General features: G+C 28.8%; 1 protein-coding gene and 1 long non-coding RNA gene across 3 annotated transcripts; one reads left to right on the top strand and one right to left on the bottom strand.

Annotated features, from left to right (window-relative positions):
* Nucleotides 1-1719: 1719 nt before the first annotated feature.
* LOC100792378 (uncharacterized) lies at nucleotides 1720-9317 on the top strand. 2 transcript variants are annotated; one of them, XM_003542721.5, is made up of 3 exons: nucleotides 1720-2059; nucleotides 8214-8416; nucleotides 8938-9317. In XM_003542721.5, exons 1-3 carry the CDS (start codon nucleotides 1970-1972, stop codon nucleotides 9194-9196), a joined length of 552 nt encoding a protein of 183 aa, XP_003542769.1. In that variant the 5' UTR covers nucleotides 1720-1969; the 3' UTR covers nucleotides 9197-9317. The 2 variants fall into 2 exon arrangements, with proteins under 2 accessions (XP_003542769.1, XP_014621126.1); XM_014765640.3 differs by having other exon boundaries at nucleotides 1773-2059; nucleotides 8922-9317.
* LOC106795494 (uncharacterized) lies at nucleotides 4123-6868 on the bottom strand. Its single transcript, XR_001384159.2, has 2 exons — nucleotides 6084-6868; nucleotides 4123-4299 (listed from the first exon to the last, which is right to left on the bottom strand). It is a non-coding gene; the product is annotated as an uncharacterized lncRNA (long non-coding RNA).
* Nucleotides 9318-11216: the final 1899 nt, after the last annotated feature.

Here is an 11216-nt window from a genome sequence, read left to right as displayed (position 1 = left end):
AGCATTTAGATTGCCATAGTCAACGTTACATCATGCTTCTAAGTTCAAATCTTAACAACGTGTTTGTCGCACGAGGGGACATGATTCATGGGTATCTCTCACCGTGTCATAACCATTCATCCTACACCTATGAACAACCTCAAACTAAAATGTTGTTGCTGACAGTGCAAGGGTAAATAACCACTCCTCTTCCAAAATATATAATTTGTTGACAAATATGTTCCTGAAAAATGAAAATACAAAATTTAATTTTTAAAAGTGTAAAAAGTGCAATAAATATATCTAGTCTTAACTTTCATCCGACATCATTAATAAAATAGCCTACGTGGGTAACGTGGCACAAAGGAATGAATTTGTCACTAAAATGATTGTCAACGGATCATGCTGATTAAATTGGACGAAAATGTTCATAAGATACCATTTTTTGACGTAAATGTTGATAACTTTTTGTTGGACGAAAATGTCAATATTTTTTTATTGGAAAAAAATGTCAGTAATTTTTTTTGGGACCTAAATGTTAGTATAATCTATTGGACCAAAATGTTAACAAGTTATCATTATTGGACAAAAATGTCAGTAATTTTTTATTGGACCTAAATATCAATATATTTCTATTTGACTAATTTGTTAGACCAAAAATTTCATTTTATTTAAGGGTAAAATATAATTTTAGGGTAAATTTTTGCCATTTTTTATCGTTAAAAACATAGCATTACAATAATCACTTAAAAATATGTATTGATAAACATAATTTAAAATAAACACAATAATAACATTAATATTGATTATCAACCATAATTTGTCTATCGCAATAAAAATTGTTCAAAATAAAACATTGTATCTGTTTACCAAAATAAACATTGTAAAAGTGTACTAATCATTACAAATTTTTCCGAATGATAATAATTAGTCACAATCTACTATAAATAAAAGATAAATATATTTCATATTTCACTTCTTCGATTTTTGGTTATTTTATTAAGGATGACGCACAAAAATTAATGGTCAGATATATTTGTGGCACTTTTTACACTTTCGGGGACTAAATTTTATATTTTCATCTTTCATCAACACATTTTTCAGTGAATTACACATTCATGGATAAAAATGATTATTTACCCTATTCCTATTCCAGAATGGAAAGATGAAAAGTTAAGAAAATATTATATGACAAATATGTCCCTATGTTGATAATTAGAGATAGTCACGTTGACTATCATTTCCGTGACAAATTCATCTCTATGTGTCATGTAGGCTATTTTATTAACGGTGATGGACAAAAATTAATAGTCGAATATATTTATCACACTTTTTACACTTTTGAAGGCGAAATTTTATAGTTTGATCGAATATATTTATCAATAAATTAGACATTTAAGAAAAAAACAACTATTTATTCATATTAAAACCTATAAAACGAACGTTACTAATGCACAATGGTTAAAGTGCATATTTGGTTTCTTTAATCAAATAAATAATTGTGGAAATAACAAAATATATAATTTTATAATTTTGATTTTTACTTTCAACTAATGCTAAATGTATCTTTACATTATTTTTTATATATATTTATTTAGTTTAAATGAACCGTATCGGCATATTTGGGTAATATAATATTCATTTCATTTTTTAAGCAACTAGGAGATGTGGCTTTTAATAATTAAAAATATGATATAACAAAATATAGGCGCTATTCGTCCAATTAAAACGCCAGAAAGTTACTATCGAAAGAACAAAAAAACGCCAGAAAGCTTACAAATGCAGCCAAAAGTTGCATACTTAAATTGATTTGCTTCTTTACTCTCCCATTTGCTTCCGAACAAGCTTTTTATTTATTTATTTATTTGTTACAATCTCAAGAGCTTAATATAATGTTTCCATTTTTTAGTCTTTAATCCATTCTTTTCTTCTTCCTTTTTGTGGTGTTTTTGTGTATACATATTCAGATTTAAGTGGTGGGTCAGCTACTATGGCTTCGTCTCTCTTACTGGCGGTGGTGGTTGTGCTTGATATGGTTGCTTTTGCTCTCGCTGTTGCTGCAAAGCAAAGAAGGAATACTGTGAGTCACTCTCTTCTTCTCTTTCTTTCTTGGCCTGTTTTTTTTTTGGTTTTTCTTTTCCTTAGACTTTGCTTATGATCTTATGATTTTTTCTTATACTTTTTCAGTATGGATTTAATTTAATTGGATTAGTTATGCGTTCTTTTTTTGTCACATGCATACTATCTGAGTCTGAATGGGGAAAATTAACAAAGAGTGCGATTATGATATTCGATCACTTGAATTTTTTGTGGATGAGTTATTGCGATTAATCTTGGTAGAGGTTGATAATTATATTATTTTCTTAGTATGAAAAGATCAGGTGATTCAGTGATTGTTTATTATTCTGTTCTCTATTTATTATGTTTTCCTTGACTTCATATACAACAAGGAAAGGAAGGTATGAAAAATGAAACGTTGTTGTGAAAAATATAAATTATAAGTTTGCATTATTGATTTTGAAGATAAATATACATCATCACGTGACTATTAACTTTTAATTTTAACTAGATGTGACGTGACTTCCCTATAATTATTTTTTATGATAAGCATGATTTCTTCTTTGATATGCTTTTTAAATATTATTTTTCTACCAGAGAGTGAATGGATAAATATTCATCATTAGATATCATAGACGGACGTTAAGATTAGAACACGTAGATTATGTGAATTTTTTAAAATTGTCATATTACTTTGTTGCTTTAATATTTATTTTTTTAAACAAACTTAAATATATTTTTAATCTTTATAAAATGAATAAGTTATGATTTTGGTTTCTATAAAAATAAATATTTGTTTTTTTTATATATAAAATAAGCAAATTTGGGTTTTAATTCCTATAAAATATTTAATTTTCATCCCTTCAAAATTTAAAATCATATTTTTGGTCCCTAATCTTCTAAAGTGGATAATAAAATTATAAAAACATTTATTTTGAGAATCGAGAAAAAAAAATATAGCTATCACATGCTAACCTATCACAAATACTAATAGGTCTCTCTGATATGATCATTTGACTTATGTTAAACACATTAATGTGTGTCACATAAATCATAATAATAGGAATAAAAAAATAATGATTTTAATTTTTAGGAATGAAAATCAAAGATTTTTTTCTGTAAGAACTAAAAATTAAATCATACATATTTTAGAAGACTTAAATACACATTTAAGCCTTACTTTATGGTTGTATATTTTGCATGATTCTAGAGAACTTTTAATGTAGATAATCCATATATGATTATATATTTTATATTTGTCTTTCTCACCTCTCATATAAAAATGATTTTTTTTCGCTAACTACATCTCCTATATGTCATGAAAAACAAGAACAATGAATTTCAATTATTAAATTTTATTTAAATAGTTAATATAAATGAATTTTTAAGTGATTGTGTTAGTACTTAGGACTAACTAGCTTTTTTATGTTAGTAATTTATAAATGATTGTATAATCAAATCAGTTCTTGTTCTCACGTCTTAAAATGAAAAAAATTATACCCAAGTGGGTAGGATGACTTCTAATCTGAACCACTAGTTAGGCAGTACAAGAAAATATAGGCTTGAAGATTGGAGATTTCTACTGTGCGTCAATCATGAAAATCAGATATCCTATTATGGTGAATTAATGGTTAAGAACAAAAAGGCTAGCTTGCATTCATGAAGATCTAAAACACTGAGCTTAAGTAAATATTTATAGATCTCAACCAGCAAGGGTCAGATTAAAATGTGGATGGAGTATTTTAAAATTCCAGGAATTTTAAAATTCAGGAAAATTAAAATGGCATCAATTAATTTTTTTAGATTTTTAAAATTCTTTTGTTTGGATAAACCAATTTAATTTTTTTATATTTTTAAAGTCTTTGTTTGAATTAACTAATTTCAATTTATTATATTTAAAATTTTTATTTTTTCTCCAATTATATTTTAAAAATATAAATTTTCATATAAATAAAAAAATATTTTTATAATTGCTTTAAAAATGTATATATATTCATGTCCAATTATATTTTAACAATATAAATTTAGAACTAAAGCATAAAAAAAATATTTCAACAAGAAAAACTAAAACAAAAGGAAGCATATATAAAATACCTTCTTTACATTTTATCATCATCAGTGTCATTAAAAATATAAAAATGAGAATAATTTAAACATTACTGATTTCAGAATACAACCTAAGACATCGATATATTTTGAAAAGCTGCATTAAAAAAAAAAGTAATCCCCACATAAGCCAAAAGACATTCTCACGATCTATCCCTGCACATCAACAAAAAATCATTGTATTAGTAATGATTGGTATAGAATTTTCAAACCTAGAAACATAATTAACCATAAGAAAAAATATAGGGGCTTATATTCGAAAAGAAATTATAGGACTAAAATCAGATGGAATTACTAACTGGTGTAGAGTTTTCATCTTGAAGTACAAATTAAAATGTAGAATATATTGAGTTAAATAAGTATCTATAAAATGTAAATATAGTTTAAATTTTGAACCAGCCGGCAACAACAATACTGTGTCATGTGCTGATAAAAAAAACAATAATATGGCATGTGTTATACATTAACACATTCATAATAACAATCAAAGACCAGAGTAATAAATTGAGGCAAAATGATGAAGGATTTTTATATATCATATTTTATATATCATAGTACATAAATATGAGAAGATATAGGAACTTATTCATCCTATATGAGATCTGCACATATAAATATCTCGTGCTTCCACTACATATGATATGACTCAATGTAGATAGTGTATTTGCATATAATAATCAAACCATTGCTTTCCAAATGATCCAAAAAATGCATGGTGAATATGCCAACCACAATTAGAATCAATGAGGCACCAACACATACGTCAAATTTCCAGTATGTAAGCATTCTATATGAGTGACTCCAAGCAAACCCACTTAACTGAAACCATAAATGCAGCACCGTGGTAATAACAGTATTAATTACTACTACTAGTGAGTGTCTGGGCAATTAGCATAACATAACAATATTGAACAGTGCATGTTATGGTAAGTGAGAAAAGTAAAAATAGAAATTCAACTCTTGCTGAAAAGTTTCACATTGATGACCATAAACCCAAAAATTATAAAACTGAAAATGGACTTGCTGAAGGATGAAGATGCATCTAAAGTCATGGTGGTTTTAACATTCCTATTGGTTAAGAACAATATGGTTCAACTAAAAACTTTGTTTCCATTTCATACAATCTAATTCCCCACCCCACCCCCTTCCCCTTCTGCATTTTACAAGAAGCAGGGTAAACAAAATAATCAGAGGTATTATTAACTACACATTACTTCTATGCTGGGAAAGTATAATATTGTTGTATGTTCTCCCTATCTAAAAGTTAAAAGCTTTTGAAATTAGCTCAGCCTAATCTTTAGGATATCAACATTACATAAGAACAGTGGATTAGGACTAAAAATAAGTTACTATACATTTGAAAAAAAATGTACTTGCTACCAATTCTTAGCATTGATACTAAAATAGCAAACACATGGTGGCAGGCACAATGAAAGGCATAACCATTTAGACAAATCTTATAGAGCACTTAAAGTCATGATGATAATAAGGAATATATCCAAGGACTATCATTAACCTATAAAGTATTGTAATGTGTACAAACATACTTTATATAATAAACATCGTTGCTTCAGCAAAATCAACAAAGGTGCAAATTACTTGCTTCAATTTTCCACTTATGCTCCCACTAGTGGAGGTCCTTTTCAATGCTAAATAATATTAAACCTAATGGAAACTGAAAATAATTTTAAACCTATTGGTGGAATTTAAATAATTTTTCTCTCCCTCTTTCATGCATATTCACAAACACATGGTGCTCACCACTTAACTCAACCCCAAACAAAAAATAAAAATTTCAAACCCAAATAAAACCCCAAGCCTTCTCCCACATATCCAATAGTGAAAGCAAATTTATTTAAAATTCAGATCTAGATAACACAACAATGAGAACAAAGCACAAATCACAAATTAACCCTAGATAATGGAGATGAGAAACCAACCTTTTATGAAGAGAGTGTGCGATCTGAATCAAGCGAGAACGGAGGTCGTAACCATCGTGAGAGTATGCAATCTGAATGAGGTAATAGCCACCGAGAGTGTACGATTTGAATGAAGGTTTTCGTGACTGAGGGAGTGAGAACGAGGGTCGCAAGGGAGAGTGTGTGGGTGGAGAGGAATGAGTGAAAGCAAGTGAGGTTTAGGTGTAGAGTGATTGAGACCAGCCGTAGAGAGGAGTTACAGAAATTAAAATTCTCTCATTTTTGCAAAGAATTTCAATTCATGCATTCGCTATGGAATAAAATTTCTTATTAAAATAACTGAATTTAATTTTCTTTAAATGATTTATCTATAATTTCACCTTGAAATATTTCAATTACATGATTAAAATGAATTACCCAGTTAAAAGTTATCATCCAAATACGCTCTTAATTATTTTCACTATGATTGCTATTACATGTTGTCATGAAAAGGAGAAATCAGTCCCCAGAAAGTAGAATCTGATCTATAATCATATGATAATTGTATAGAATCCTCTACACACGATCTTTGCCTCCTAAAATTTCTCATCCTCACATTGAAATATCTAATACCTGAAAAACTTATGCTTTGTTTGGTGGGGGAGAAATAAAGGAAAAGATTAGGGAAATAGTGAGTCCCGCACCTCCTACAAAGTCTTAAGTAGCATTTGGCTCGTGGACAGAACAAAATGGAACATTCTAGGTTCTCCTTGGTTTCATCCTTTTAAGTGGAAAGAAAATGTACCATTTTTTAATCCCATGTTCTATTTCTATTTAGTTTTTAAAACGTACTAGACATAAAATAGAACTCAGATGTTAAATTCCATCTGATTCTAACACATTACCAAATGCTATCTTATAAAAATAAAAGACATGTGAGTTATAGCTGATTTTGCATTACATGAAGATATAGGTTTAAAACAGAGAAATGTTGGCATGCAAACTCTTATGAAGGGCCAGTCCATTTAGGGGACAGTACATTAGAACAACATAGAACAAATTGTTGAGTTACAACACAAGCTTTTGTTCTATCTGTTACGTGCTGATGCACAGCAGTACAGCACAACAATTTTCGGTTGTGTTGTTTGATATCATGAGCACCGGAAATAGCAGTGCAAAATTTACTTAATTATTAGTATTAATTATTCATTATTCTTATTTGTTGTACATCATTTTTAATAAGTAATTTTTTATTTTTTGATATGTTTGTCTAAATTATTTTTTTTAAAAGTAATTTTTTAATACTTTTCCATGAAGCAAATCCTGTTTATTTTTTTATTAGAAAGTCCAAATTTTAAAAAGTATTTTTTTATAAAAAAAACAAAGTTTAAAAAACTAGCCCATTTACTTTATAAATTGTAATTTTATGTAGATAATTATTTAGTTATTGCTATCTACCACTTAACTCCAACATTCAAAAGGCCTTTTACTCCATTTCTATTTTTACTTCATCTTCTATCATAAAGATGTTACTAAAAATACTAATTTAATAAACTTAAAAAGACTCAGCCCTGTATAAAAGAGCTACTTTTATTTTATGGCATAATCACTTGTGTATGTGTTTTGAAGATGCGTTTTTTATTTGTTATTTTTTTCCTTATGTGGCAAGGTAACCTTGATCTCTCTAGTCTCTAGTCAATGTGGGAGCATTATTCCCATTTTAAGAGATTTGGAAGTTGAACCAACTTGTACCTTCACGATTAGATCCTGAATTATACTTCTAGAAAATGTAATGCAGAACTTTATGATTATTTGCATTTCAATTCTTTAGTTGCAATGTATTCAGCAATTCCCAGATGCATTATTTGTTACTTTCGGGAAAAAAAAACAAATTTAGCATGCATTAAAATTTTGTTCGCGCATCTCAGCAACTTTTTGCCTTGAGCTGGGAAAAATAGGTCCTTAAAACACGTTAAAGAATCAGCTAATTTCTTCATTGCACGTCACACTATGAGCTACTAGTTCAACATTTTCTCCATGTTGTATTGTTTACTTGCATAGTAGGGGTGGTGCAAAGTTGTGATCCGAAAATTCAAAACTGGAAACAAATTTTTGCAGTGTTGAAATGGGTTTACTTACTCAAGTGTAACTAACTGTTCTAGTGACATGCAGGCCTCGTTAAATAAAGACAGTGCAGGTAGAAACTACTGTCAATATGACTCAGACATTGCAACCAACCTAGGAGTGGGGTCCTTTTTTATCCTAGTTGCCAGTCAAGTGATCATTATGGTTGTAACTAGATGCCTGTGCTGTGGGAAAGCTATGAGACCCAGTGGATCAAGATCATGGGCAATTTGCTTATTCATCACTAGTTGGTATGTGTTAATTTTTAATTCCTAGTCTTACAAACAGAAATTATATGTTTGCTCTAAATTATTCTCTTGGTAATTTCAATTCACACAAACAATTGGTCTATTTACTTTTAAAGGAAATGTTTTTCTGTTTTCATTTTCTAATATTAACAATTATAAAAGTATCACCTTATTTTCACTTTATTTGTCCTCAAAGATCTTCACTATCACCTTATAAGTTATAACAGCATTCCTTTTATCATTTCTAGCACAAAAAATTGAAACAGTAAACAAAAAGAAAATAACCCTACATTATCATCATTAGTTAAAAACACGAACTCTAACGCAGACACAGGACATGCCGACAAAGAATAATTTCTTTATTGGACAACTAATGTTAGTATTGTAATTTGTTAATGTAAGTATTTGACATGTGTCAGGGAAATAATTATTAACATGTTTGAAACATAAGAGAGGTGTCTGTGCTTGGTAGACTCACAAAACAAAACAAGACCTGATATTTTCCCAGGTATTGTATGATCCAGGGTAACATTTTTCATTGCTGCTTCGTGCCTGCTAGCGGGTTCTGTGAGGAATGCTTACCACACCAATTACCGCGATCTCATGGGAGAGAGAGCACCTTCATGCCAGACCTTGAGGAAGGGAGTGTTTGGAGCTGGAGCTGCTTTCATTATTTTCAAAGGCATAACCTCAGACCTTTATTATGTTAGTTTTTCGAAAGCTAATAATAATGGTCCTCCTCCCTATGCTAGGGACACTGGTGTGAGGATGGGAAATTTGTAGTAGTAGTAGTAGTGTTGGGAAATCGTTTGTAATATTAACTATTAAGTTGGATGTGAAAAGCTACTTGTAAATTATTATGAATTATTGGTTGAAAATAAGACCCCCCCCCATGTTTTAACTATACATAATTTCCTTCCTTTTGACTCTTCAATCATGTCACATTATAGGTGGTGCCTCACGCTGCGGGTCACACTTGTGTACCCCTATATCCTATAAGATAACTTTTCAAAATAAAATGACAAGTAAAAACCTGTTTGTAATATTAGTGATGTTAATGTCATTCGTTAGGTCAAAAAGAAGTTAGTGACATTCACAGAAAAGAAAAGAATACGTACAAGAAATCCTTTCTAATTATAGGGCTATGTGAAGTGAATCTCATTTTGCAGTAAACAGGAAGACTTGCCTGTTCTCAACATTAATATTGAGCATGACGTAATTTGGTTGCTGCGTTCAATGTGTCTTTAAAGCCAAATTGTCGTAAAACTCAAATATTAAGGTTGTGTTTGACTTGATTTTTTTAATAATTATTTTAAGAGAAATTATGTTAAATATATTAAGAAAATTCATGGTGTGTTCATATGTGGATTTATGATTTTTATGGGATAATTGAAGTTCCATTTTTTTTTTAAATTTTTTATTGAATCAACGATAATCACTTATTACGAATAAAATTAGTTTCTAATTCTGATACGATTGATTATAGGATATCAATAATCTTGATCCATCACAAAAAAAATATATATATTTAGAAAAAACACTAACATGCATGAATAGAACTAAATTTGAATTTCTAACAAAAGTTTCATATTTAGAGTTTTATGAATAAAAAAATGATTGAAAGATGAGACTTTATTAAAGATAATTAGTTAAATTATCCTGCCAATATTAATTATAGATAAAATTGGTCTATACTTTATATCAATATATAACATGATAGTTTTTTTTAAGAAAAGAATAACAAAAGTTTAACATAAATTGCCCTTACATGTTTTTCATTTAAGATCAATTTGCTTTACCTTTATTCATTCAAAGGAACCAAATTTATTTTGAAAGATTATAAATTTACCAAATTTTAATTTATACAATTTTAGCTGTACTTTAATTTTTTTAAAACAAAATGAAAAAAATTATATATATATATATATATATATATATATATATATATATATATATATATATATATATATAATAAAGTGTTCTTTTTCTTTTTCTTTTGGGTAGCCATGACCACCCCATTTACAAACAAGGAGCCGCCTCTGCCTGTAATAGGATGAGAAAAAGAGTGGATAGTGATAGATACCAGTAGTGTAGTGCAGTGTGTTATCAAAATGGTCCAATCTTTTTTAACTGCCCTAGTCATTATGTACCTAATCCAATTCAATTACCATCTTCTCTCTAGTCACCAATCAAGAGGTCATCACACTGCTTTAATTTTCCACTTCACCCATGCTGGTTATTCCAATGCCGCTCCTCTTCAAGTGCTAAAATTCTTATATGATGTTTGATATGGCTTAAATTAAAGAGGTTTATTTACCTTATCTGTAGTAAAGGAAAGGAAGATAATTTTTTAATGGGAAATGTTAATTGTTAGTTTGATGGTTTTTATTAATAAAAGAGATTGAATTTACAATTTTTTTTTTAAATTATCTAATTAATCTTATATCTCCGAGAATTAAAGATATTATGAGAGAACTCACATTTTATAACCCGACATACTTTATTCAACCAATTAAAATAGACTAATTGATAAAAGGTTTATTTAGTAAAGTTTGAGACAAGTCATTTTAAAATAGTAACGTGTGCTTTTAAACACATGGTTGCATGAGTTTTGAGTGGTCCTATGTAAATCTTTTACTTTGTTCAATACAGATTTAGTTATATTTGACATCTTGGTTTGCTTTGATTGTAATTATTATGGAACTAGAAATAGACAATTTTTTAGGGCCAAATAGACAATTTAATCAAAACTAATAAAGCATTCCATGATTTTTTTAATAAAAAAAAACATAATACTTTTCAT

This window comes from Glycine max, chromosome 13 (assembly GCF_000004515.6).
Source record: "Glycine max cultivar Williams 82 chromosome 13, Glycine_max_v4.0, whole genome shotgun sequence".
Taxonomy (NCBI): Eukaryota; Viridiplantae; Streptophyta; class Magnoliopsida; order Fabales; family Fabaceae; genus Glycine; species Glycine max.
The sequence above is the reverse complement of the archived record's forward strand: the minus strand, read 5'-3'. Positions and strand labels throughout refer to the sequence as shown.